Genomic DNA, 26,420 nt, shown 5'->3' with positions numbered 1-26,420 from the left:
ATGTTCTGTTATGTTTGGAAAGAGTACAGAAAAGTTTGTTTTGTGTGTGTTGTTTTTTCTCATCTGTCATTGGCCAGTAAGGGTATGGATGCTCTGAAAGGTATGGTTTGAGAAAATTAAAAAACAATTACACCATAAATTAATTTCCCAGAATGCAAGAAATTAAGTGTTCGATGCTCAAAATCTATATATTTGGGTTATACAAATACAATTTGGGTTTAAAGAAAAATAACAAAAGCTCTTTCTCGAGGCAGGGAGCCCATATTTTTCTGTTTGAGTAGTGGACACAATAGATACATATACCAAGTAGATCTCATACAAGGGCACAGGTTTCATTTCAACAGGGACACACACACATATATGGAATGGATAGTTTACCAGAAAATTTAAACACTTAAAGGTCCAGTGTGTAGGATTTAGGGGAATATATTGGCAGAAATGAAATATGATAAGTATGTTTACTCAAGTGTATAATCACCTGAAAATAAGAATCGTAGTGTTTTCATTACCTTAGAATGAGCTGCTTATATCTACATTTATACATCTATGGTTGCACCACCATGTTTCTACAGTAGCCCACAATGGACAAACTAAACACTAGCTATAGATAGGGTCAATCACGCCTTCATGTCAGCCACTGTAGTTAACAGCTCCTCCACTATAAGAGCATTTTAAAAACTGAATTGTTAAAATCTATTTTTCAATGTGAAACTGCTTTATTCAGTGTTTTTACCGGTTTGAATAATCGGGTCTATTTGTTTTGAAGAGGGAGAGATGTCTGCAGATAATTCGGCTCCCAGTTAAAACTTCCTGAACATCTGGATCTTAAGTTATCAAAGAAAAGGTTTGTTTTGGGGAGGAGGAGACCTCTGCGAATAATTCAGCTGACCATAAAAACATCCTGAATGTCTGGATCCAAAAAAAGGTAAGCACACAATAAGGTATCAGGGAGAAAATGTAGGAACACATGGCAGGTGTGGAGCGAGTGGCCTGTCTGTGACAGGCCAAATAGCATGGAAAACTTATTCATAGCATGAACCCGCTTTATTTGTTGCTTCACCAATTTTAATCATCTGGTCCATTTGTTTTAGAGAGGACGACACCTCTGCAGATAATTCAGCTCCTGGTCAAAACCTCTTAAACAAATGACAGGAAATTACAATCAGTAGAAGTATGAGCTGGTTGCAATCTGCAATCCTCAACTACAAGCCTCTAAATTCTCCTGAATCTAGAGACAATTTTCTGCATTCTGGTGGTTTTTTATGCACCAATTTATGCCTTTTCCCAATCAAATTACGGTGCAAATATCTTTTGTAAAAAAAAAAAAAAAAAAAAGACCCCTGCTACTGTCATATTTTTATTGGGGGAGAAAAATGCATAACCTCCTGAGACCCTGTGTCCTTATATGAGGACATCAAGTTACAGGTTTACTTGACCTTATACTTCATTAAAGGGATAACCCTAACCCTAACCCTAACCCGTGGAGCACAAGAGAAGCAGTCAGAGCTACAGGCTACAGTGAGGCTAAAAACAGTTCATATGACTTCTCTCAACAACTTTTTTTGTCGTGGCTTCAGGACACTTGGATCACTATGGATGAGCATGTTGGAGATATTTTGTGGTTTCAATTTTGTGTTCTTGGACGTTAGTCTGGGGCGCCATCTGCCATTAGGTGTGCTAGCCGCTCCCCCCGCCAATCTCCGCAAGGGATGTGAGCACTCTAAAACTTCACCAGGGCCTCTGTCGGCAGATGGGTGAGTAGATAATGGCTGAATTTTCATTTTTGGGTGCACTCATGGGTGCAGATCCCGGGGGGGACGGGGGGGACATGTCCCCCCCAAATTCTGAAAAACACAAACTGTCCCCCCCAATTCTAAATAGCTTAAATGATTGAAATTGAACAAATGTATACAGTAGTCCTATATACTGGGAGAAAGGGAAGATGATGAGGAGAAATGGGAATCCGTGAGAGGCGAGAGATGAGAACGTGAGTGGACATAACATGCCTGAGACCCTGAAACTAGAAGTAGCATTAACTAACAGCGAAGCAGTGAAAAGGAGGGTGATGGCTGGTTCCATGTACTACTGGCTGTTTAAGAGAAATAAACAGTAAAGGTAAGCATATGATTCTCTTTGTAGTGCTTTTTGAATGACTTGGTGATGGTGATGAGCCTCTATGAAATCGTGAAATATGCTGGCAATCTCAAGCGCTCTGTGGGCATGATTTGCACGCGTGCAATTAAAAAAAAATCACAACTGATTGTGTCCCCCCCAAACTTGTCATCAGATCTGCACCCATGGGTGCACTATCCCTTTAACTTAGACCTGTAGTCCTTGTTCGTGGACACGTTTTTGTGCCATCTAGTGGCAGTAAGAGCACAATACACTAATTCGTGTAAAAACAAGATGACAGCCATCTCTGCAAAGTCAGTCTGCAGCCGATCTTGGTGCAAAAGAGAACAAGGTTCAAAACCTGATGGAATCCAGTGATTGAAATGTTTGTTGTTTCATATGGCAACACATTTGACCAATTTTAGCAACAGTAAAGAGCTGTGACATTGTTAACTAGGACATACTTGTATGAAGACATTGGGATTTTATTATCGTCTCATCTGAGGACATTTGGACTTAATTACTGTCTCATTTGAGGACATTGGGACTTAATTGTCACGTTTTAAACATTGTGATTTTATTGTCTCAAATGCGGACTTTGGAACTTTATTAATGTCTCGTTTATGGACTTTGGGACTTTATTATTGTCTTGATTGAGGACATTTGGACTTATTGTCATTAAGAGTCATTCGTTTTTTACACTTAGCCTATCATGTCCGGCTGATCCCAAAAAGCTAGGAGAAATTAAAAATGCATACCAAACAAAAGTTTTGGTCTCAGGTGGATATGTTGAAATATGCGGGGCATGCCTATGTGATCCCTGCAGAATCTACACCCATGGTGTCATATAACCTACTGTAGACACGGTCAGCCAGACACACACACACACACGCTGCCCCACTTCGCTCTGAGCGATCAGCACATTTCTTATCGTCTGAAGGCAGCTAACGACCTGCGGTGATCGGCTGTCAATGATTTATCAAGGCGGAGAGCTTTTTTTTATTAGAACAGAGGAGTTTAAGCGGTCAGGAAGGGGAAACTGAGCCATTAAAGACTCTTAACTCCCGAAACATGAAGGCTTTAAACAAGGAAGAGCTGCAGATCGCTGAAGGAGTTCTGCAGAAACACTTACCAAAGAGCATAAAGGTAGACGGCTGCGAGCCTTTGAAACTACACTCCTCAATATGCATGTTATCGCGTTGTTATATAAGCTACTGTGGCTCTAAACTTATTGTGTGTTTAGGTATATGGTTTCCTATATGGGATCAACAGGAACAAACCGAGCACCCTGGAGGTACTTGTTGATACGTGGCCTGATTTTAAGGTCGTAATTTGCCGGCCTGACCCCAAGGTTAGTTCAAATGCAATTGGAGAATTAGATACAATCTAAACTTCCATTGGTTTTACATGTGTGTGCCGTGATTGCTAGATGTCGCGTTTATTTTGCAGAACAAGCGCTCCCTAGAGTTCATGCAGAAGGTGTCATACTACAGCACGGATGAACAGAGTTTAAGGAGAATGCTGTCAGAGGAGGATGCAATTGACTGGAGCTCTTATTTTATTATCGGAGGTGAGTTTAGATCACTGCAGAGCAGGCAGCAGTTTGCAGCGGTGTAACTTGACTACCAGCAAGTGTTCATCATGTAACAGTGCCGCACTTAAAGGGGAACACCACTTAAAGCTGTGGTTGGTAACTGTGATTTAAAAAAAATCATACTAGCTGAAACTGTCACTGTATTCACACAGCACTGAATTAGAAAAAAAATCATGTTCCTCTGCCTACTTTATTACCTTGTAGCTTCTAAAGGCCTTATTGCATGTGAAAGAGAACAACCAATCAGAGCCAAGGACACTCCAATACAGCTGTCATTCATGTCAATAACTGCTCATGAGCTGAATTCAAACGAGGCAGCACTGATCAAATATGAAGATTCTGTTATTGTATCTCTGTCCCTCACCTCATGTTTTCAGAAACATATTTTAATGCAGTGGTTCCCAGCTTGTAGGTCGTGGTCCAAAAGTGGGTCGCAGGTCCATTCTGAATGGGCCGCAAGTGACTCGAGAGCGTTTCAAGCTTCTATTTTGAAGTGGTGTCTTGTGCTGTAGAGTAAAGTCCCGTTTTCCACCAAACACTGAAACATCCTTTCATTTTATACTTATAGTTTACTAATAAAACTCCACAGTATGAACAGTGGATATATGAGCCTCAAAACCAGCCACAACTCAGCCCTGAGCAGAGTGACCGTCCGCTATTGACCAATCAACGGACTGCAGTGTTCACAGCTCCAACTTTAAGTACCAGATCTGTGTGCTAGGTACCCCAACAGAGGGCTAACCAAAATGGGAATGCTTAAGAACGGTACCATTACTCTAAAATAAGATTTCACAGAACATACAGTATGACAAACATAAAATAGCATATGTTATTATGGAACTACACTTGAACTCAACCTCAAACAGCCAACAGTGAAATGGTTGTTAGACATTAATGTATCGCTGACGAAAATGTATATCACATGATATATAAAATTGGTCGCATAAAGCATCCTCAAAGCTTCTCCTTAAGGTTTCTTTAAACTGTTTACCTAAGGATTTATGCTCTTCTAGTTATCTTGGTCTTACACTTAAGGCATTGCCTAGAGTTTGTTAAACCGTTGCACAGAGGACCTTAGTAACCAAAGTAAGGACATAAAGTACCTCTGACCCCACCTTAACCACAACATGGCAGAGTTTATGGAGATAAATGAGAAAAATTAAGGCATTTTAAGAAACCAATGGACACACTTAATGATGAACAATTGATTTTGCACTATAAATTTGACTGAAAGTCAATTTATGATTGTGACCGTCTGGTGTTGGATCACCCAACCAGCCCCGTTACAATGAATGATTGCTCTGCAGCTTTATGCAACAGGATCTTTCCAGTCAGTCTTTGGCAAGGTATTTCATGTAAGCCTTAAGTGTCATACTTAGTGAGGAAAATGGTATTAATGTGTGAATCATTGTCCCACAGGATTTGACAGCTCCCATATCCCCATGATCAAACAAGTGTCTGCTGACAGAGGAGTTAACAACCGCAGCTTTACTATGGTGCATCTTCTGTATTTTCCAGACAGCAGCAGTCTGCTCACACCAGCAGTTGACAGGTATAGTCAAATCATAAAAATGTACTGTAAGGATACATATTTCCCTAAAATCTGCATCAGTGAAAATTTAAATAACATTGTTTCTTCGCTCAGATGAAGTTTATCATAATCTGTCTCTCTACAGTGAGCTTGAATCAAGGATTTCATCTCTTAACCTTTCCCACGTTGACTTGGTGAATAAAACCTGGAAGTTTGGAGGAGATGAGAAGGGTCACAAATTAGTTACAAAACTGATCAGCAACTTCCCGTCATGCTGCATCACTGACGGCCAGGGTCAGCCGCTCTCCTGGATTCTGGTGTATGATTACTGCGCTATGGGATTATTGTACACTCTGCCAGAGCACAGAGGGAAAGGCTACGCCAAAGTCCTGATCGGCACCATGGCCAAGAGACTCTTCGCTGAGGGCTACCCAGTGTACTGCTTTATAGAAGAGGAGAACAAGGCCTCCTATAAGCTCTTCAAAAACCTGGGCTTCACTGAGGACCCCTCGTACAGGGCAGTGTGGCTGGAGTTCAACTTTTGATTTTGCAACCATTGTGATTTAATGTATAGCTGACCCATAAACATGTAATGTTATAATGATAGTACTATAGGTGAAAGAGACATTAACTGATGCAAAATCATACACGTAATGTCACCTTTTTCATAGTAGGTGCAGGTGAGATGGCCAGTGTGTTAATTAAATGTATTTGAAATACGTGAAATACTTTTGAGCATTTTGTAATTTGTATTTTGCTGGACAGAAAAAAAATCGTAACACAATACTAAGAGTTTGTATTTGAAATGCTGAAAATTAGTTATTTAATATGTCATTTTATACAAGTAAAAAAGACGGTTTTATCCCCACATTTAAACTGTAAAAAACAGTCGAATCAGTCTTTGGCTAAATGTGAGTGAATCACGTGACATGTAATGGCAGGTCCAGCAACTTTCTCATTGTGAAGTATTGTATTTCCTTTGTGTTCCTCTGGACTGCAGTGTAAAGGGGCTACACAAAGGAGAACAGTTTTTGTTTCAGGTTGTTGTTGGTATCAGGATAAAGGGAGGAACTGATTCTCTTTCTCTTTTGCTGTTTCGTACTGTGTCATACTCTGCTGTAATGGCACTGTTTTGTGTCATTGCACTCGTTCACTTGGTTGCTTGTCATGTTGGAGATCCTAGAAACTGAGGTACTCCGCTGCACGTAGATGTATTTCTATTGGAAAAGGCATCTACGAAACACCCAGTCTTACTGTCATCTGAAAGAACCAGTGCTTCACCCTTGCTGCATTTCTGTTGGCCACCCAGTCAGTCAGTGGTCGCTTTGACTGACAGAAATCACCCAGCATGCACCCCTGAACTCACAGCCTTCCAGCTCCGACATGTCCTGACTGGCCACTTTATTATAATTTAGATAATTTAGAGCTCATCTTTTCCATGTCAGACCCATATCGAAGCAACCAAATTCCCTAAATGTGACAACAGCAGTTTGGATAGAATATATTTCTACATTTACAAGTACTTGTATTTAATTAAATATATTTTATCATCCCAGCATATTGTATTTTATTTTGATACATTTGACGAGCAAGAATTTGTAACCTGCAACAAGACATCATTTGGTGTATGTATGCCCATCCTTGGTGTTTACAGGAGAGATCCAAGTTAAATTGAGCTGTGCTGATTTATGCTTTACTTTCTGTCTGCAGTTATTCAATGATGCACACACAGTATATCCTCTATACACTACACCATTGAGGCTACCTCATTTTATAAACACCAATGCAATTATCAGTCATCTCGGTCCCTTAAAATAAAGATATTTCATGCATACTTTGTTGTATTTGTGTTTCAAATAGAGTATGTTCTCCTTTTCATTTCACAATGCTTCAATTGATTCAGACTACTACACCTAAGTACAATCTTGAGGCACTTGCACTAACTTGAATATTTCCATTTTATGCTTCTATACTTATCCAACTACATTATAGAGGTCAATGTACTGTTTATTCCACTACATTTATTTGACAGCTTTAGTTACTTTGCAATAATGAATTAAGGTGTATTATTAGGCTAAAGGTTAAACTGATTAACCATTACCATATATAGACATGTTGTATTTTGCTTCATTGTAGGCTACCTGAGGTAAACCCTCCTTGAGTTTTCATTTGTGTATGAGCAGCTTGCTTTGTAGCTGTTTTCATGGCAGTTAATCAGTTACCTGGCTGCGTCCCTTTGCCTCCGTTTTTTCGGTGCACTTATAAGGTTTAATCATAATATGTGACTGAATCTGTGATTCTCTGTCAGACCTACGGAGGACACTCCAGGTGTCAGAGCTCTGCCCTCGCAGCTGAAACAGATTGACTCTGTTATAACTCTTATTATTCTGTTCTATCACTTTATAAAATAACACAAAAGACAACTTGATTATTTCAGTGTTTATTTGTTCACTTCTGCTGCCACAATCTGCAGTAATTAAAATTATCCCCACCTTTACCAGCTATCAACATTGACGATATACACATGCACGCATCACCAATTTTAATTCAGTAATATACATTTTACATGAATTTGAAATGGGCCACTTTTGGTAATGAGAACTTTAACTTTATGTACTTTTAGTAGGCTATATTTTAATAATGATTTTAAATGCAGAACTTTTACTCGTATTGAGTATTTTTACAAAGTAGTATTTATTTATTTATTTATTTATTTAGGTAAAAGATGTGAATACTTCCTCCACCACTTTATGGAAATAGAAAAAAAAAGAAACTGTAAATATTATTATTCATAGTTTCAGTTAAAACAATCTCTCCTGTGGTCCTTTCGACGTAAACTAGGGATAATATTTTTTATAGTTTGCTTGTAGAGAACCCGGAGGAGGTTGTTTTGTGGTTCACCGAATAGAGGTGGCATTCATGTGTCGAAAGTGCGAATCGGAAATTCAGCCTGTGTACAACTGCGTGTGTGTCCTAGACTCAGTGCTGATTCTCTGATTTTCCAAACTGGGAATTCTTCAGCAGAAATGACCGTGGAACTGACCGGAGACCAGCTTAAAATGGCTGAGATGCAGCTAAAGAGATATTTACCTAGGTCACAACAGGTGCGTCCACTCACGTCAACAATAACTGAAAATTTACGCTACATTTCATAGCCCATTGCAAGTCGATGGCTCACGTTGGTCTATTATTATTTAGTTTGACAACCTCTTTAAACATATTTACTGCGGTAAGACCTGCTCAAACAATTCTTTAAATGCAATGTAACTATTTCTTTCATGTTTAAGGTATATGGATATCTGGTCCACATAAACCGGGTCAGTTCAGACCCTGTGAGGGTCTTAGTGGACAGATGGCCAGAGTTCAGTGTTGTTGTCTGTAAACCACAATGTGAACAGGTAATATGTATATATGTATTTCAAATAAGTATATGTATCTGTATCAGAGGTGGGTAGTAACTAGTTACATTTACTCAGTTACATTTACTTGACTAACTAACTAACTAACTAACTAACTAACTTTTTGGATAAATTGTACTTTTCAGAGTAGTTTTAATGCAAAATACTTTTTAGTTTTACTTGAGTTATATTGTTTTAAAGCAACAATACTCTTACTTGAGTACAATATTTGGCTACTCTACCCACCTCTGAGTATATAATTACATATATATATGTACAGTATATATAAGAATATATGTGTTTCTTGTGCCTTGATTTATGTTATGTTTGTAAAGATTTGATTTATTTTTGTTTTAGTTAAAGGGGTATCGTTTAAAATACATGAATTTGCAGATTATTATTTTTGATTGATTGATTACGTTCATGATCTTATTTTACAAATAAGTCAGACGGAACTCAACAGTTACTCAGTAATTTAGTAGTTTTTTTTTACCAAATACTCTTTTACTCTTACTCAAGTAATTATTTGGATGACTACTTTTTACTTTTACTTGAGTAATATTGTTCTAAAGTATCAGTACTCTTACTGAGTACAATATTTGGCTACTCTACCCACCTCTGATCTGTATTCATGCATATACAAAATCTTCACATCTCATTTTTCTTACAGAGGGGGGATATCTTCAAAGACATTCTGATTTTTGCAAATGATGAAGCTATTCTAGAGGAAACCATCAGGAAGTCCCCTTTTTTTGATTGGACCCAGTACATGTGTGTTGGTAATGGCACTAAGATTTTTTTTCATATTCTCTTGAATAGTAATGTGAACATCAGTGCATTTACCTTTTATTCTATTCTTTTGTCAGCACACTGCTCTTACAATTTGGCCCTATGATCATTGAAATATTACTGTGGCACTAATGCACTGTTTGCAGACTTAAAATGTAACTTTTTTTTGTAATATAGGAACGTGCCATTAACATACCTGCACCACCAACAAGACAATGGAGAAAAAATACAAAACTCAGAAACCTAAATGTGATTTTTGCACTGCTGTCTTTAAGGTACAAATTTAGTTTTTTTCCCTTTCTTTTATCATGTTCAAAGTCCTCCTGTTATAATGGCATATCAAAGCCCCAAAAAGTTATGAGTGCAAAGATCTGTATGTCAGTGCCATTACAGTATGTGAATGATTATAGGACCACTTTGGAAGAGCAAAGTGCGAGTAAAACAAATCAGAAACGAGAAGATAGATGGACAAGATGTAATGAGAGGGGTTTATTCATATCATAAGAGAACATAAACTCTCAATTCAAAGATAAAAATGCCAGATCAGGTTTATGATGGCTGTACATTTATGTTTCAAACAAGGTTGAAATCACTTCTGATAGACTGTATAACTGGAATCTTAAATCATGTTTGAGTAAAACATTTTCTCAGAACTCAAAATAAATACAAATACCAAAATTAAGTTCCACACATTTATTTATAGCTTTTCAGTAAAAAAAAAAAAATCATTATATCTTTCCAAGGAATCAACAGTCGCCATATGGAGATATTCACAGCACTTGCATCAGAAAAACACGTGTCCTACCACAGACTGGCAGTGTGTCACAAGATGATACTGGAGGATATATCCAACCTTCCCTCCATAGACAGGTAAGGCCTAGCTGCCTGCAGTGATATCTTAAGTGTCTAATGTGTGACAAAAATCATTATCTTAAATATAATAGTTAATTAATGAAGCAGGATTTTGCTCTGCTCTGCTCTGCATCAGCTCGGGGTTCTCATTAAGCTCTCTTGATGAATCACACACTGGCTTGGTGTGTCAGATGTGGAAGTTTGCAAAGAACGACGGTGCTGTCAGGATGATCCGGAACATGCTCGCTAACTTCCCGTCCTACTGCGTGCTGGACACAGAGGGAAAGCCTGTGTCCTGGATCCTGATCTACGCGTCATGTTCGATGGGCATGTTGTACACTCTGCCAGAGCACAGAGGGAAAGGCTACGCCAAAGTCCTGGTCAGCACTATGGCCAAGAAACGCCACGCTGATGGCTACCCAGTGTTCTGCTTCATAGAGGAGGAGAACAAGGTTTCCTACAGGCTCTTTAAAAGCCTGGGCTTCACTGAGGACCCCTCATACAGGGAGGCCTGGTGTGGATTTAATGATTTTTAAATTCCTTAGAGAAGATGACAATTAGAAAAGGGGGAAATGCTAGTCAGAATATTATGTGTTCAGTTTAGGTTCAGTTGCCTTAATCTGGAACAACCTGTTTCATGGACACTCCCTTAAAGATCTCTCTTCACGCATTTCACCTCTTTTCCATGGAAGCACTTGATGCATTACTGGATCTGAAAAGAAAAAGAATTAATGTAAATGATAAATCTATGTTTTAGAATAATGGGAAATGATGTCCTCATTACACACTGTTAAATTTACCTTACATTTCACTTTACATTGATAAGAATATGATAATATGATAAGAAAACTTGATGTTCTTCAACAGAAATACAAGATATCCAAGTTTTCTTCCAATGTCTGCAGAATGTTCTGATTTGTTTTCTATGTCTGATAGATGTAGACATCAGTACCTGTTTACAGTCAGCGTTTCACTGAGCTCTGTTTGTGTTAAACACCTACCAGCACCATGGGAGGGCGCTTTATGTTTGATGTGTTAAAATCTGTTCCTAAGATCAAGTGCCTAAAAAATGTTTCATAGTTGTAACACCTGAGGAGCAGGATTGTGATCATATTTGCTTTGACACAGTTTGATTTTGTCTGACATGCATGAAGATGTAATATATTTGTAGCCTGAGTGTCAGACTGAAGCTCCCAGAACCTTCAGTCTGACATGGCTTCCATTGAAGGCGATTTACAAGGGGGAGGGAATTTGATTTTTTTCCTAACCAATCAGTAGAGATCAACGACTCACCCAGAATCTGACGTCATTAGTATCCATGCCTTGGGGGTGCCGAAAACAAGCGAGCATTGCCCGTTTAAAATGTCTCGGTCGTCGTGCACGCCCAGCTGCATCGCCATTAAATCCAGTTTAGCAGCTTCCTTAATTTGGTCCTCCATTAACGCTAGTAGTGGCGAAATACCTCGATAGCATTGTTAATGTGGTCTGTAGGATCTGTAGCAGTTGCCATTGTTGCTATCCTCACCAGTTAACCACCGGTGTACAGCTTGACATCAGTGTGGCGCTGATTGGCTAATCGCTAGACCCGCCCCACCCCCGGCGTTCATTGGTCAGTCTATCGTTTGGACGAGATAAATCGCAAATCCATTGCAGTATGCCAGACCAGAGATGCAAGCCTACTCAGTTGAGTGGGCGGGGTCTATGGTCTGGAACCAGGCTAATATATTTGTTCTTTCACTCTCATGATATAACTAGTCTTGTTTTTGTTGTTGTAGTGTCGGTTAGTGTCGTCACAATACCCTGAAATTCTAACTTCAGTGTAACACCTTGAAAAATATTCATAATCAATACCATTTTTTACCACATGGAAAACCCAACATTAAGGGTTTATAATTGCATTTTTTTTTTATATAAAAAAGATAAATATAACAAGACTATACCCTGACAATAATTTTTTTTTCTTGGTTAGTGGCAGATAAAAGCAGAATGACTGTGGTATACATTGACGATAGCGAGAAAGCGCAGCCGGTATGAGTGTACTGATACTGCAGGAAAACAGCATCAAAACTGTTTCAAATATTCAGAAGCAATATGTATTAATAAATCGACCAGACTGACTGGGGAATTGCCAAAAGTGATATCCAAGATCAGGTCAATAACAATATAATTAGACAGTCTTATTGCAATTATTTCTGAATAAAATCAGTGGTAAACAAAATGTAAATTCCTGTCAAATGAATAAAAACAAAAGTTCGGATTACTTTACCTTTGCTCTGTAAACTCTTCCAGACGAACCAGCCACCTTTTCCAGTACTCCGACATCAGCTCAGAGCTCAACTGATGACCATGGGCAGGTGAGCCATCCTTGTAGGCCACGACTATGAGTCCATTTTCAACCTGCAATGAGAAGACATCAGTGGGTATATGGTTGGTTTATGTGCGTGACACTGTGGCAGACATACAGTGAACATGACTTCAGGTTGAGCGTTAGTTAAGGAAAATCCTGGTGGAAAGCGGAGCATTAAAAGATCATCACATCATTTATCTCAGTAGATCACCTGGTAGTTGTAGTTTCCATCACTGTTCAAAGCCCCGGCGTAGGCTGCCACCTGAATAGGGTTGTCATATGTGTTGCTCAGGAATGGTTTGGGCTTCTCTGAGGTCTTCCAGTCAATAACACATAACACACCCCTGCGGAAAAAAAAGTCAAGTCAAGTCTGTTGTGGAAAAAGTGAAGTCTACCTTTGTCTGCAAATTATATTTACCTGTAGCGAGCAACACAATCCACAATGCCCAGATAGTTCAGTGCGTCATGTTGCACAATGCTTTCAATGGCTCTCACTGCTCTGACATCCCCCAGTATGTGAGAGATGCTCTGCATGTATCCCTGTACCTCAGGTGGATACTCTGAACTCTCTGAGGAAATTTTGTCCTCCAATGTTGTGCCTGATGTCAGGATGTCCTCCACAGCTGAATGGAAAATCTTCCCTTGCCTAAACAAATCTGATTGAAGACAAAAACATTGGTCACTTCTCACAGTTTGTCCTGCCTCAAACAAACCCTGTATCCAAGTTTCCACACCCACCCATAATTCAAAATCAGCTTATGAAAACTTACTCTGACTGTATTGTTTAAAGCCTTCCTCTCCGAGCTCTGCGATCATCCTCCTCTTCCACCTCTCCAAATAAAAGATCTGCTCTGGGGAAAGGGTCTGCTGAAGAATGCGGGTCACACTGGGTAGGAAAGACCTGTCTTGGCCCCGGTTTAACAAAATCCGGGTTGGAGGTCCTGACTCTGGCTCCTCTGTTTCAGGAGTCTCCTCGCAGTGTAAGAAGGGATGGAGAGTTTTGGGTGCCCTCTTCTCTGGTCTGGAGGGCGCCTGAGCTTTGACAACAGGTCCATAGATGTGGTCATCCTCCGCTAGGAGGGTCTCGGGGGTTTGGGAACTGACCCTGGATGACATGACGGACTTCACGAGAGAAGAGTAGCGCTCACTGTCCACTGAGCTGTACGGGCTGGGTCTCTTTGGGGATGTTAGGCAATGGCAAGCAGAGAAGTTGCTCGCAAAGAGGAGGGAGGTGCAATGAGGGACAATGATGCCCCCAACGCACACCACGCGTTTAATAATGAACATTCTGACGACTTTTACACAACTAGCGTAGCAGACAATAACTTAGTAGCTAACGAACTATACAAAAGTATGGTGCTTTAACAGTACATTTAAGATGTCGCTTTCATTTTGGTGATCGTACTTGCCCCAACATGTTCACGAGAAAGTCGTCCAAACGAACTCAACTGTTTCCATACGACCTTCCTCTTCGGTTACACACATTTCCGTAGCTGGGAGTTGTAGTTCCGTGCGTGACTCATATGTTTGCATTTTTACAAGAAAAAACTACATTACCCATAATGCCCAGTGTATCATTGAAATACATCCGTGCGGTTATTGGGCCGGAGTTATTTTCAGTTACTAACTAATGACAACAAAACGTAACAGTGCTGTTTAAAAAAAAGTTAATGTTATTCTTTTGTATTAAATCGCATGAATAGAAATGCGACATGACTAACCAGGTTAAAAACTAGCCGTAGCTCTTGTAAATTTGACGTTGTCTTGTTACATTTACTTTAAGGCGGGATTTAAACTGACATCATCAGGATGGGGGCGAAAAAAACCGTTTGACAGCTCGTCAGGCAGCTAACCAGTCAGCCGACGGACAGCTTCCTGCATATAGTTTTGTTATTTGGGTTGTGGGCCTGTTCTTGCCGTTCCGTCGATTTAAATCCCACCATGACATCCACAATAGACGAAAGCAATAAGGAAAAGGTAAGGGAAATGGGTCTCGGCATTTAAATCGCACCAAAAAGCCAGCCCTGGTAGCATTTAGGTAGCTAACACTAACGGTTGCTTTCTGGCTAAGTTGTTGCCGCTAACTTGTTGTTTTCTGTCTGCATTAGGCTAGCCCTTAGCTAAAGCTAGCTAACATTTAATCGATAAAGCTATGAAAAAGTGTGTAACGGTATGGGAGTGGTGTCAAATTGCATTTATTTAAAAGGTGTTATTTGTTTGTTTGTTACCGTACATACTGATCGTGTTAAGACATGCAGAGATTGACGCCAATTGACGTAAAAGTGTCAGAAAAGTGATAAAATTTGCCTGGCATTAAGTTATGTTTTCCTCGCTTCCGCTGCTGTTTAACTCAGTTTGAGGAGTGTGTTGCAGAGTTGTGCAACACAGTGGACTGTGACAACTCGGTAGACTTTTATTGAGCTAAAACTATTATCAATGTGACAGGAATTGTCGTTTTTGAGAGATGTTGATTCAACGTTACGTTCACTTTGGAGGATATACTTTGTGGCGATGTGATATACTGAAAGGAGTTTCTAATAATTTGGTCATCCCATTCATATCAGTGACACAAGACATCAATGTGTGCCATCTGAATGGCCACTGTATCAACACCTCTTTAAAACAGTTACAACAAAAACTGACCTGTATGGCCTTCATGGTGTACCTGAATAAACTGACAGCTGAGTGTAAGGTGTATAGCCTCACCAGCAAGAGAAGGAATAGTAAAGGCTGTGTTTAGCCTATTCCCATGCTTCAATATAACAGATCAACAAGGGTGTGGATCCAGGCCGAAAGCCAAAGAAGAACTGGAGTCTGTGCTTACTGTTGAGATCCGAAATAATTTGCCTCCAGCCTTTTACCCAACACCCCCCAGACACTTCAAGCTCCAAACTCATGCAAGAATGATTTCTAAGAGCCCCTGTGCACATTAGGAATTCAAACAAAATGTAACATTGAACTCTATGGATTGAGCTTGACCTCTCGGGCTCTATGGATTAAGACTCCTTCTGAATCTCTAGCCTCCAACCTTACTTTGTCCTCACTGTAAAGTTGTAGCCATTCAGGACTGGCGGGTGTTGAATCAGATAGAGGGCTGATGACTGATCAAAGTGATGACTTTGGGCTCTCAACATTGTTGCAGCTAAAAGAACATTCCTCTGACCTGTTTGTATATTGTCAAGCTGGGAAAGACTCCAGACACTGAGGATTTGTAGTGCTGCTTTACTGGTTAAGACCTAAATGAAACTGTTATACATTTTAACTATGAATAGTGACTGATAATTGAACCAATATTCAAAATGTGTGCTGCTACACACAGTCCTCCTTTTTATTTAACACTTTAAATTCTCAGTACCGCATAGAAACATCAGATAGGCGATGCTTTAGCTACCTCTGTCTAATCAAACTAAAATAAAATGAATCAAATTGCATTTATGATATTGACAAGAATGATGATAATCAGACAAGACACAGGTTGTATATTTCTTGAGAGACACATTTAAAACCAAGTGACCACAAACAAAAAAATGCATCTGTACATAACAAGTGATATTTTCTGATAACCACGTTATATTCTTTCTCCCTAGATACGCTCTGTGTCGGTGGATCTGAACCATGATGCCTCTCTTCTCATTGACATTCCTGATGCACTCTGTGAACGGGATAAAGTGAAGTTTACTGTCCATACAAAGGTAAAAAAAAAAAAAAAAAAAGTTTGTACCCCCCCTACATAAACATACTATTTTCAAAAATAGTAAATAACATTGTCAAAAACCTTAACTGTGTTCCCAGACCACACTTAGCTCTTTCCAGAAGCCAGAGTTCTCTGTTCCCAGGCAACATGAAGACTTCATCTGGCTACATGACACTCTGGTTGAGACAGAGGACTACGCTGGCCTAATAGTAAGTTGGACGACATGCAGCAGACATGACTCACATATATAGACAGAGGCTGTCATGTCACTATTTGTCTTTGGTGCCTGTATACTCAGTGAAAAATATTTTTTTTACAGAAGTTTAATAGCATATAACGCATTAACACCATTTAACCTGTCACAAATCTGAAGTATTTTTTCCGGCTTTATCATTCATAGATTCCTCCTGCGCCCCCAAAGCCTGACTTTGAGAGCCCAAGAGAGAAGATGCACAAACTGGGGGAAGGTGAAGCCACCATGACCAAGGAGGAGTACAATAAAATGAAGCAGGAGCTGGAGGCGTGAGTGTGACACTCAAACAAAACACCTGACATTGCTTTGTATTGTTTAGACAGCATCACATTAGATCCTTTTCAAACGTCAGTATGATATTGTTATACAAAAACCAAACTTCTTCTTGCTGTGTCTGTTTTGTTTTCAGTGAGTACCTGGCTGTGTTTAAGAAAACTGTCCAAGTGCACGAAGTCTTCCTGCAGAGATTGTCCTCTCACCCCATTTTAAGCAAAGACAGAAACTTCCAGATTTTCTTAGAGTATGACCAGGATGTGAGTTCCCCATAATGCTGACTTCCTTTCCTGAGTTGTCAGTTGGAAAGAGAGGAAGTAGAGTTTACTGGAGACTTGTGACACATGGCTTACATCCTGCTGTGATCAGCAGTTATGCTTATCTATGTAGTCTTTGTTAGTTGGTGGCTGTTGTGTTTGAGTTTGGCTAAGAGTTAAAGAGAAAACTCATCTGTTCAGACTGCACCTCGGCCCATAAAATAAAATTAGGGAGGAAAAAAAAAACTTCCTCTATCTACTATTGTCTGTAAATCTAGCACTTTATAGTAGATCAGCATATTTGATGTACTTGCATGAATGCTGCACTTTTTTGGTTGTACCCACATGGTTAAATGTATCTATTTTAATTTGCCTTGTATAAAAGCATCAGCTACATAAATGTAATTTAAAGTAGTTAAAATCCTTATACACTTAGGTACTAGTCTGATGAAAGAGCATGAACCACATGTATTTGTGCATCACGCCGTGACACAGTGATAAAAAACAATGAACTATTGTCACAGTTACAACCATTACTTCAGTTTCCTTTGTAGTTCCCACAACAACACATACTGTAATAAATCAAATTCCTCTTTTAGAGTTGACATCTAACCTGTCTAAATTCTGTCATTGTAGCTCACTGTGAGAAGAAAGAATGCCAAGGAAATGTTTGGAGGATTCTTTAAAAACATGGTGAAGTCAGCAGATGAGGTCCTTATCTCAGGAATAAAGGTGAAGCCCATGCACGATCTGTTTACATTATTTGCATAGCATCATTACAGATGCAGTATCGTATCCACTTCCTCAATTACCTTTGTCTGTTTGTGTGTGTGTGACCTGTACAGGAAGTGGATGAGTTTTTCGAGCAGGAGAAGACATTTCTGCTTGACTACTACAGCAAGATAAAGGATTCCACTGCCAAAGCAGAGAAAATGACCCGCGCGCACAAAAGTATAACACAGTTATATATTTGATTTTGAGTTAAGTAGAATAAGTGAATGAATATTTGTAACTGGCTTAGTTTTGGCTTCTGATTTCTGTTGCTACAGATATTGCGGATGATTACATTCACATTTCTGCCACTCTGAGCACTCTCTCTGCTGAGGATACCACAGCAAATAAAAAGTGAGTTTTATGTATAATTGAATGATTTTTATGCAAAGACGCACCTGCTGTTGAAGATTATAAGTGATTGTTGTGTTTTTGGCCCTACCTTGTGCAACAAATCACTGCTTTTGTGGATGATTTTCAAAAGCTAGATTAAGGTGATATTTGCATGCACATCATTTCAAATCACGTCATTAGCAAAGACATAACTGCAGAGTTTTACATGTTAATATCTTTACTTTCTTCTCAGGCACCTGGAGAAGTTGTCAGACCTGTTTGAGAAGCTCAGAGTAAGAACAGCCCCCATTGTAAATATTGCTCTTATTTGTAGATGCGTTGTAGTATCTACTATGTGTCCTTATTTGTGTCCCTGCAGAAAGTGGAGGGACGAGTAGCATCTGACCAGGAGCTGAAACTCACAGAGCTGCTAAGATATTACATGAGAGACATCCAGGCCGCCAAGGTGAGACATGTTAATCTTCTGCCTTATAAGAGATGCACGTATGCTCCGTATTTTAAGAAGTTTACATGTTGCTGTACCTCAAACACTACGCGACCCATTCCCCCCAGACAGAACTATACTCATCCAAATAACAAAAGCTCTGCTATTTGCCACGGATCAGAGCTCAGTATCAGTCCTTATTATTCTCAATAAGCAAATCTGAATGAAGATTTATGGGGTAACGATGAACAGAAAATAATCTGCATTACTCAGAGGAGCAAGGCAGCCATTTTCCAGGCAATGTGGGATTAGAGATGCACATAATTGTCGTATTCAGCATGAGGATTAATTGAGTATTTATTCAGATTTAAATAATTGCATTTGAGGAGCAGTGAGAAACCCTGTTATGAAAAAACAAGTGTGTGTAAAGCTCATCTTGTGTTAAATCTGTCTTTTGCAAACATGACCGTGTTGCCAAGTTGTCTCAGTTAAAATATTTCAAGTGCACTTCACTTATGGCTTCCCATTTATTCTTTTATTTTTTTATGTTATCCATTTAACTAACTATCTGGCACATATCAGGACCTTCTGTACAGGCGAGCCCGGGCGTTAGTTGACTACGAGAACTCTAACAAGGCCTTGGATAAGGCTCGACTGAAGAGCAAGGACATTGCCCAGGCAGAGGAGCACCAGCAGCAGTGCCTGCAGAAATTTGACAAGCTCTCAGAGTCTGGGAAGAAAGGTTTGTGCATCCGAGCACATGAGATGCTGGCTCATTCTGTGCTTGTGTCTTTGTGTGTCAAGTGGTGTGCACTGCGCAGGCGCATTTTTAACTGGGCACTGTTTTTCCTCATAGAACTCACCAGTTTCAAGGGCAGACGCGTTGTGGCCTTCAGGAAGAACCTCATAGAGATGGCTGAGCTGGAGATAAAACATGCCAAGGTGAGCAGCACAATAGAGCCGACTAATATTTATACTTATTAAAAATACTACACTACATAATACACTTTGTTTCAATCGTATTATGTAGATGAAGTTTAAAAATCATGCACCAGTACCATTAATACGTCTCATATGCACCTGTAAACCTGAATGTCACAATGATAATGAATAATTTCCTGTCTTGCAGTCATTTCCTATTAGTCCAGTTTCCCCAACTTTTATCTGCTTTGTAACATTTTATCTGCAACAACAATATTTCTGCTTCTTCCATTGGCCTGTTGTTGTTGTTGTTGTTGTCTACCTGGTCTGCACTCATGCGGTTTGACAGTTAGGCATTTGTGGGAAGCGGAAACACTGAAGCGGCAAGGTGTGCTTTGAAAGCCCACATAACGCTGCCTGTGTGTTACTGGAAACACAGAATCATTTGGAAAATAAGTTAAACTCACTTCCTGTTGCTTCGTGGTGCATTTAATCATGCACACTTCTTCAGTCTGGGTGAATAAATTTAACCTTAAATGTCCAAGGAAAAGGACTTTTAAATTAGTGTCAATCCTTTTGACTGCCCCTAACCCATTACACGTGACAATAGTATTGTCCAGTTTTATTATCACTGTCTTTGCAGCCTCATTTTCATATCTGTGTCATTTCAGTGAGTCTGTTCTGTGCAATTGAATTTGTTCTGTGACTGATTTAAAAGTGTAGTACCCACTTTGATTTGTGCTCACCTTGATCTTCATGCACTTAGGATAGCAATCTGTTCAGGTTATTAGGATATGTTGTTTACACCTGAAAATGCATACTCAAAAACCTGATTATAACTGGGATACAAGTGTGCATTCAAATGTTTCATTTGGTGACATGGATGTCCTCATGACTTGGAACAGAACAGAGTATTCATACTATTTTCTCCCATTTCCCCAGAACAATGTGACTCTATTGCAGGGATGCATTGACCTGCTCAAGAGCAACGGACAAGACTTCAAGTATCCATGTCCTGCCATTACCAAGTGACCAGTCATAGAAAATGGAAGCCTGGCGTCCCCCGGGGCCTTGCATGGACATGAATCCAAGCCCTATCTCTGTTCCCACCCATGGGTCTGATGCCACTTTAACACCCTGCGCGAGGCCAAGTGTCTTGTAAGCAGAATGTCTTCATGTTTACAAAGTCCCTGTCCTCTGGTCCGTGGTCCATCCTTTTCCATTATTTATGGAAGCCTAACTTGATGTGAACACCTTCAGAGAACGAGGCTGCCAACATTAAGGTCTTCCATTCCTTCGCAGCACCAATAGAGGAGATTATATTTTGTCCTAATTAACTTTCTTTTTTTCTTTTTTTTTTTTTTTTACATTATGCACATAGTACACATCTTGCCTTTTTTTTTTGGAGCATATTTTTGCCTACATAAATTCTGACTCTGAGCTCCTCTCTCATATACACTTTAAAATACTTTTTTTAAGACTTAAAGCATGTTTTTCACATAGCCATAACCTAAGTTTTATGATTCTGTTGGGGCTTTCTTGTTTGGCAATGGAACAGTTTTACAGAAGCAAAACTAGTGTCTGGAAAAAACATCCACATGATCTGCATTCCTGGGCTAGTGTACAGCCAAACCAACACTAGTAGAAAAAAAAACCCAACTCATGAGCAACTTATAAGACAAGACAGATCATCTTGGAGTGTTTTAAAATAGCTGCTCCTCACCTCAGGAATGGACAGTTGGATCAGTCTCCACATTCTTGTTTGTAGGAAGTGGCCTCAAGATCCCACGGTTGTCAAAGATGCACATTAGTTTTGCAAATGTGGATGAATCATAGATGATTAGTGAGGAGAGTAAGTCAACAGCTGGCTATTTGAACATCTAGCAGGCAAAACCAATATTGGTAACAACTCTGAGTCTCCATTTTAGTTTCATTTGCACAAGGCATGTCCAACACCCCTGCACTACATTTATCATGTCCTTAGCAGCTTCTTCACCCTAACTGCCTCTGCCTGTTCACTTTTCAGTGTGTAATTATTGTTTTTCTTTATTTTGCTTTAGATTCCCCTATTGTTATTGATGCGGTCTCATGTACCAGACCTGATATATTTACCAGATCCTCAAAACATTTTGTTTATTTAAAGGAAAGATAAGAAAAGATGCACTAAGATGATGAAAATTATTTACAATCATGACCAGGCTCAGCGGAGTGTTAAAATACATTATAGTTTTATAAGAAATTGAATGTATTTCTAATGGATTCAGACAGGGGAATTCCTTTACATTATGCTTTTCTTACAGAACATTAGCATTTTTATAAATTTGTAATAATGGCATTGAATAAATCCTACTTTCCCAAGACTCACCTGTGCTATTCTCGATTTGTATTGAGGGTTTATAGCTTAGTATGTCTTACTCCTAACAAGTTTTCTGTTGTATGAAAATGCACTGCATCTACATTTTAAAGAGTGATCCATCATACCACCAGATGGCGGTATCCATCTATCTATCCACTCTATCCAGTTTCTACTGAGTTATAATGTGTGGGCCCACAGCTGTATGCACATTTGTGTTAAATCCATTGACCACAGTGGATCCTGTATGGGACTGTGTGGTGTATTAGGTAAGCTTTGAGGAAATGCCAGAGTACTCATGGGAGTCAGTACCACCAGAGTACACATTTCATGTTCTACTTCATGACTTGCACTACAGCCCGTGTGAAACTCTTGTTAGATTCATATCTTTGTCCATTGTCTATATAAAAACAGATGGCACTCGTAACAACTGGCATATACATGGAAATGTTTTTAAATCGACAGTTTATCCCAAATGTTTCCTATTTATCAATTTAAATTGTTGGGGTGTGAGTTGCCAAGTGATGGAGATATCGGCCATAGAGATGTCTGCCTTCTCTCCAATATAATGGAACTAGATGGCACTCAGCTTGTGGTGCTCAAAGCGCCAAAAAATACATTTTTGCACAGCAATGTCTCTTTCCAGAAACCATGACACTGTTTCTCAAGATAATCCAAAGACCTTGTGAGCAGTTTCATGTAGGAACTTTTTTTTCCCCCATCGAACTACAACCATTAACCCCATCACTGTGCAGAAGGAAGTTTGCATCTACTGCTAGCTCACCTAGCACCACTGAGCTAGCTCACGTTACAGCCATAGACTGTATAGGTTACAGCTCAACTGAGGAGGATGCCATTAATGTCTTGTGGTGATTCAGTTGGCGGGTATATTTTTAGCACCAAAACATATATTTGAAAAACTCAACAGCAATGTCTCTTTCCAGAAATCATGACCCAGTTACACAGGATAATCCACAGACCTTGTTGTGAGCAGTTTCATGTAGGAACTATTTTTTTTCTATCAAAATACAACCACCAACCGCATCACTGCACAAAAGGAAGCATGCATCGGCAAGAGGCTCATGCTCATGACAGTGTGATGTGAACCCTAATGGCATCCTCCTCAGTTGAGCTGTAATGTTAGCTAGCTCAGTGATGCTAGGTGAGCTAGCACGAGATGCACTCTTCCTTCTGCACAGTGATGCGGTTGATGGATGTAGTTTGATAGAGAAGAAATAGTTCCTACATGAAACTGCTCACAACAAGGTCTGTGGATTATCTTGAGTAGCCGGGTAATGATTTCCACAAAGAGACATTGCTGTTGAGTTTTGCACATTTATTTTTTTGGCACTTAAAGCACCACAAGCCAAGTGCCATCTAGTTTCATTATATTGGAGAGAAGGCAGACATCTTTACAGCTGATGTCTCCAACACACGGCAACTCACACCAAAACAATCTAGACTGACAGATGACACTAAAGGTAAAAGGAAAAATACATATTTATGATTTTAACTGTCCCTTTAACTAATTGCTTTTTGTCACTCCATGCTTTGTTGTGATGGAAATGCTAATGCTACAAGTAAAGTGTCAAAAACGTATGGTAACTGTTTGATGACGCTTCATTTACCAGCACTGAAGTAACTCCACACATACAGAGGTGAAAGGTTACCCCTAAAAAGACGTGAGCAGGTAAAGTTATAACAAACACGTGCATAGACAGAATATACTGTACCTGCCCGTGATAGATTTGTCAATATTGACCTCACTTGTAGCGCAGTCAGTCACAGTGACCTGTTTTGGTCGATTCACTGATTGGATGAAACCACAGAGTAGAGCCAATGAGATCTTAACACACTATCAGTGCAAATAGGTTAGTTTGCCGACTGGGATCAGAGCAAACACTATTTGAAAGCGTGGCATTGAGGAATTACTGCGATGAAAGATCAAAAGAACAAGGTGTCTTTTTAAACATGTGGAGGAATAAGTATTATAAGGGCCCCAGACACAAAGCTGAGGTGTCCTATGTAAGGGGCCATGCTTTAGGCATCTACTTATGGTGGGCTTATTTCACTTCACTTTATGAAAATATGCAGTGACAGATCTGAGTTTATCAGCACGAAACTGAGAAGTATCAGTGCTAATTTTAGTTGGGTTTTTTCATGTTCCCTTTGTGTAGCTGCTGTGTGATTATGATAAAGCATTTCCTCAGCTCTTTCCCTAAACGCAGAAAGAAAGCTTCAGAGTGTAGCATTTGTTTGCACTGGTGTAAAGGAACAAATCTGTCTGCTTTAAAGAGTTATTTTTGCTGATTTTATGAATTTCTTCACACACTTAGATAATCCGCGGGCTCTAAATGTATGATAAGGGGTAAGATTTTGGAACATTTTCAGTTCTTTTGGAGACATTATCATTAGTTAGTCATTAATAATTATTTAGGCACCATCTTTATGATTGCAAATCTATTATAATTCTCAGTCACACACACCCTCAGACAGTCAGACCCAGGATTTTTTTAACAAAAAGGACATAGCAAATATAAGGGGGAAAAGTCACCTGTTCAGATGTACCTTTCATGCTGTGTCATGTCATGAAATTTAGGTGTTTCTGAGTTTTACCACTCTGGCTGAGGTCATGAATAGTTGAACTGCAAAAAACCAACATGCCAACATCTTACTTACGCTGACTGAGCCTGTGAAAGCACCTGCCTCATGTCCCGCAGCTCTACACTGTTCAACTGAAAAGTCATGATAAATGTAGACAGAAGCCTCGGAGCAGGACCGGAGGCATGAGGCATGAAGACATCCTCAAATAGAAATCGTGTCCTCTGAAGGGACTCTAAAAAGGTGCACCTGCAGGGCTTCCTGACATAACTGAACTATCTGTGTTTCCTTAGTGAAAGAGAACAGGATTCTACTTCCTGCTGTTCGTTAGGTTAAATTTGCACACAGCTACGGATATTTTAAATCCTATTTCCTTACCTTTCTACCTCCTGAGTTGCATGGTATGCAATAAATGTAAAAACAGACCACCAGTTCTGAGGCTGTGGACTCAAACTTTATATCTATCTGACATAGTTGACCTACAACCGAAGTGGCTCCTGCAACATTCTTCTTTAGTGTGAAACACTGCAGACTGCAAGTTCAAGTTCCAACTCAATCACAAAATGTATGACCTATGGCAGGTTTAGTATTCAGGATTTAAACATCAATATGCTAATGCTCAGTGACAAATGAGCACCTTTCTTTGCTCATGAGCTGCATATGGAAACTTATTCATTAATAAGTCACATAATAAAAAGTGAAATCACGTAATTCTTTGTGATTCTCAGAGAATCTCACAGTAATTCCATGGTGAAACTAAGTTTTGTAGCATTTAAGTAGTTATAGACAATTATTTTCTTCCTTCAGTAATGTATCTTGTCATTCACACAACACTAAAAAGCTCAAAGGACCAAAGGCCAAACCTTAACTAAGTCAGTGTGCCCTGCCCTGCTCAGGCACTCTTTTGCTTTCATGCTCACAATACAAACAAAATATAAAGTTCTAAATAATTAACAGGCACAGACCAACAAGACAAGTATTTCATCTAATACACATACTAGAGCACAACAGAGTTGCAGCCGATGCTGAACTTTCAGTGGCTGCCACTTAATGTGAGAAAAGGGAGTGAAAATGTCACACATCAGTTTCGGCAGTGATGTAGAGTGAAGGCAGAATCACTGACAGTGGTTTATGTGTATCAAACCAAAAACAGAGTGTAATTTTTGGAGACTAGTGCCCAGACAAATATTATATGGCTTTTGGTTTGTAACTAGTGAGACAGCTACATCTTGGGGTACAGCCAGGTTTCTAAACAAGACATTAATTGACCCAGTCCGCCAGCTTAATAACGTTATTATGGTGTAGGATAGAAAATAAGCAGCACTGAAAGGTGCCAAGAAAGATGATTGAGCAGAACTTGGTTATAGGCTACACACTTTGAGTCACATCTTCTTAGTAGGCCTACAGCAATGGATTGGAAACCACACTTGGTATAAGGTTTATTATTGTCCATACACAATATGTTCAATCAACATTTTCACTGTTATATTTTGGAACTCAATAAGATGCTTGTTGTTATGTTAATGAAGTGTTGTGAGGTTAATGTGAGGTTCTTAACATCACATGTTGTTGATGGCAGACAAGGACCTTCTGTGACCACACTTGAACCACAAGTGCATCCACTTGACAAACCGTTTTATTAAGCGGTTTGAAGAGAGGCTGTGTCAAGGATGCCTGTGAAAGCAGTTTCCAAATGAGAGACCTCAGCTGTAGACAGAGAAATGTTTCATTATTAGTGCAGAGAGGCTACACATTTCATTTACACTTATCTTACACATCATAGGCTACTTAATAAATATCTCACACAGGCACACAATGGCTTCACATTGTGTTAATGCATCACCTTAATACAGTATCATTATAAAATGAATTACCTTTATTTATCGAAAGCCTTTC

General features: G+C 39.5%; 4 protein-coding genes across 5 annotated transcripts; 3 read left to right on the top strand and 1 right to left on the bottom strand.

Moving 5' to 3' along the window:
* Window positions 1–83: 83 nt before the first annotated feature.
* Window positions 84–7,497, top strand: si:dkey-76k16.5 (uncharacterized protein LOC566887 homolog). The gene is made up of 5 exons (XM_049600945.1): window positions 84–3,258; window positions 3,356–3,463; window positions 3,562–3,682; window positions 5,126–5,258; window positions 5,383–7,497. The coding sequence occupies exons 1-5, from the start codon at window positions 3,184–3,186 to the stop codon at window positions 5,780–5,782; spliced, it is 837 nt and encodes a 278-aa protein (XP_049456902.1). The 5' UTR covers window positions 84–3,183; the 3' UTR covers window positions 5,783–7,497.
* Window positions 7,498–7,944: 447 nt separating this feature from the next.
* On the top strand, window positions 7,945–10,812 carry si:dkey-76k16.6 (uncharacterized protein LOC566817 homolog). Of its 2 annotated transcripts, XM_049600946.1 has the most exons (5): window positions 7,945–8,341; window positions 8,525–8,635; window positions 9,306–9,414; window positions 10,168–10,294; window positions 10,413–10,812. In XM_049600946.1, the coding sequence occupies exons 1-5, from the start codon at window positions 8,264–8,266 to the stop codon at window positions 10,810–10,812; spliced, it is 825 nt and encodes a 274-aa protein (XP_049456903.1). In that variant the 5' UTR covers window positions 7,945–8,263. The 2 variants fall into 2 exon arrangements, with proteins under 2 accessions (XP_049456903.1, XP_049456904.1); XM_049600947.1 differs by lacking the exons at window positions 7,945–8,341; window positions 8,525–8,635 and adding an exon at window positions 8,359–8,466.
* Window positions 10,813–10,850: 38 nt separating this feature from the next.
* Window positions 10,851–14,168, bottom strand: mgme1 (mitochondrial genome maintenance exonuclease 1). Its single transcript, XM_049600944.1, has 5 exons — window positions 13,394–14,168; window positions 13,042–13,279; window positions 12,835–12,967; window positions 12,543–12,673; window positions 10,851–10,988 (listed from the first exon to the last, which is right to left on the bottom strand). The coding sequence occupies exons 1-5, from the start codon at window positions 13,908–13,910 to the stop codon at window positions 10,949–10,951; spliced, it is 1,059 nt and encodes a 352-aa protein (XP_049456901.1). The 5' UTR covers window positions 13,911–14,168; the 3' UTR covers window positions 10,851–10,948.
* Window positions 14,169–14,275: 107 nt separating this feature from the next.
* On the top strand, window positions 14,276–21,930 carry snx5 (sorting nexin 5). The gene is made up of 13 exons (XM_049600942.1): window positions 14,276–14,600; window positions 16,211–16,315; window positions 16,416–16,526; window positions 16,718–16,839; window positions 16,980–17,103; window positions 17,737–17,832; window positions 17,946–18,051; window positions 18,150–18,225; window positions 18,458–18,497; window positions 18,584–18,670; window positions 19,232–19,391; window positions 19,506–19,591; window positions 20,513–21,930. The coding sequence occupies exons 1-13, from the start codon at window positions 14,565–14,567 to the stop codon at window positions 20,600–20,602; spliced, it is 1,239 nt and encodes a 412-aa protein (XP_049456899.1). The 5' UTR covers window positions 14,276–14,564; the 3' UTR covers window positions 20,603–21,930.
* Window positions 21,931–26,420: the final 4,490 nt, after the last annotated feature.

The sequence above is a fragment of the Epinephelus fuscoguttatus genome, linkage group LG16, assembly GCF_011397635.1.
Source record: "Epinephelus fuscoguttatus linkage group LG16, E.fuscoguttatus.final_Chr_v1".
In the NCBI taxonomy this organism is placed as follows: Eukaryota; Metazoa; Chordata; class Actinopteri; order Perciformes; family Serranidae; genus Epinephelus; species Epinephelus fuscoguttatus.
This window is presented reverse-complemented; position numbering and strand designations above follow the sequence as displayed.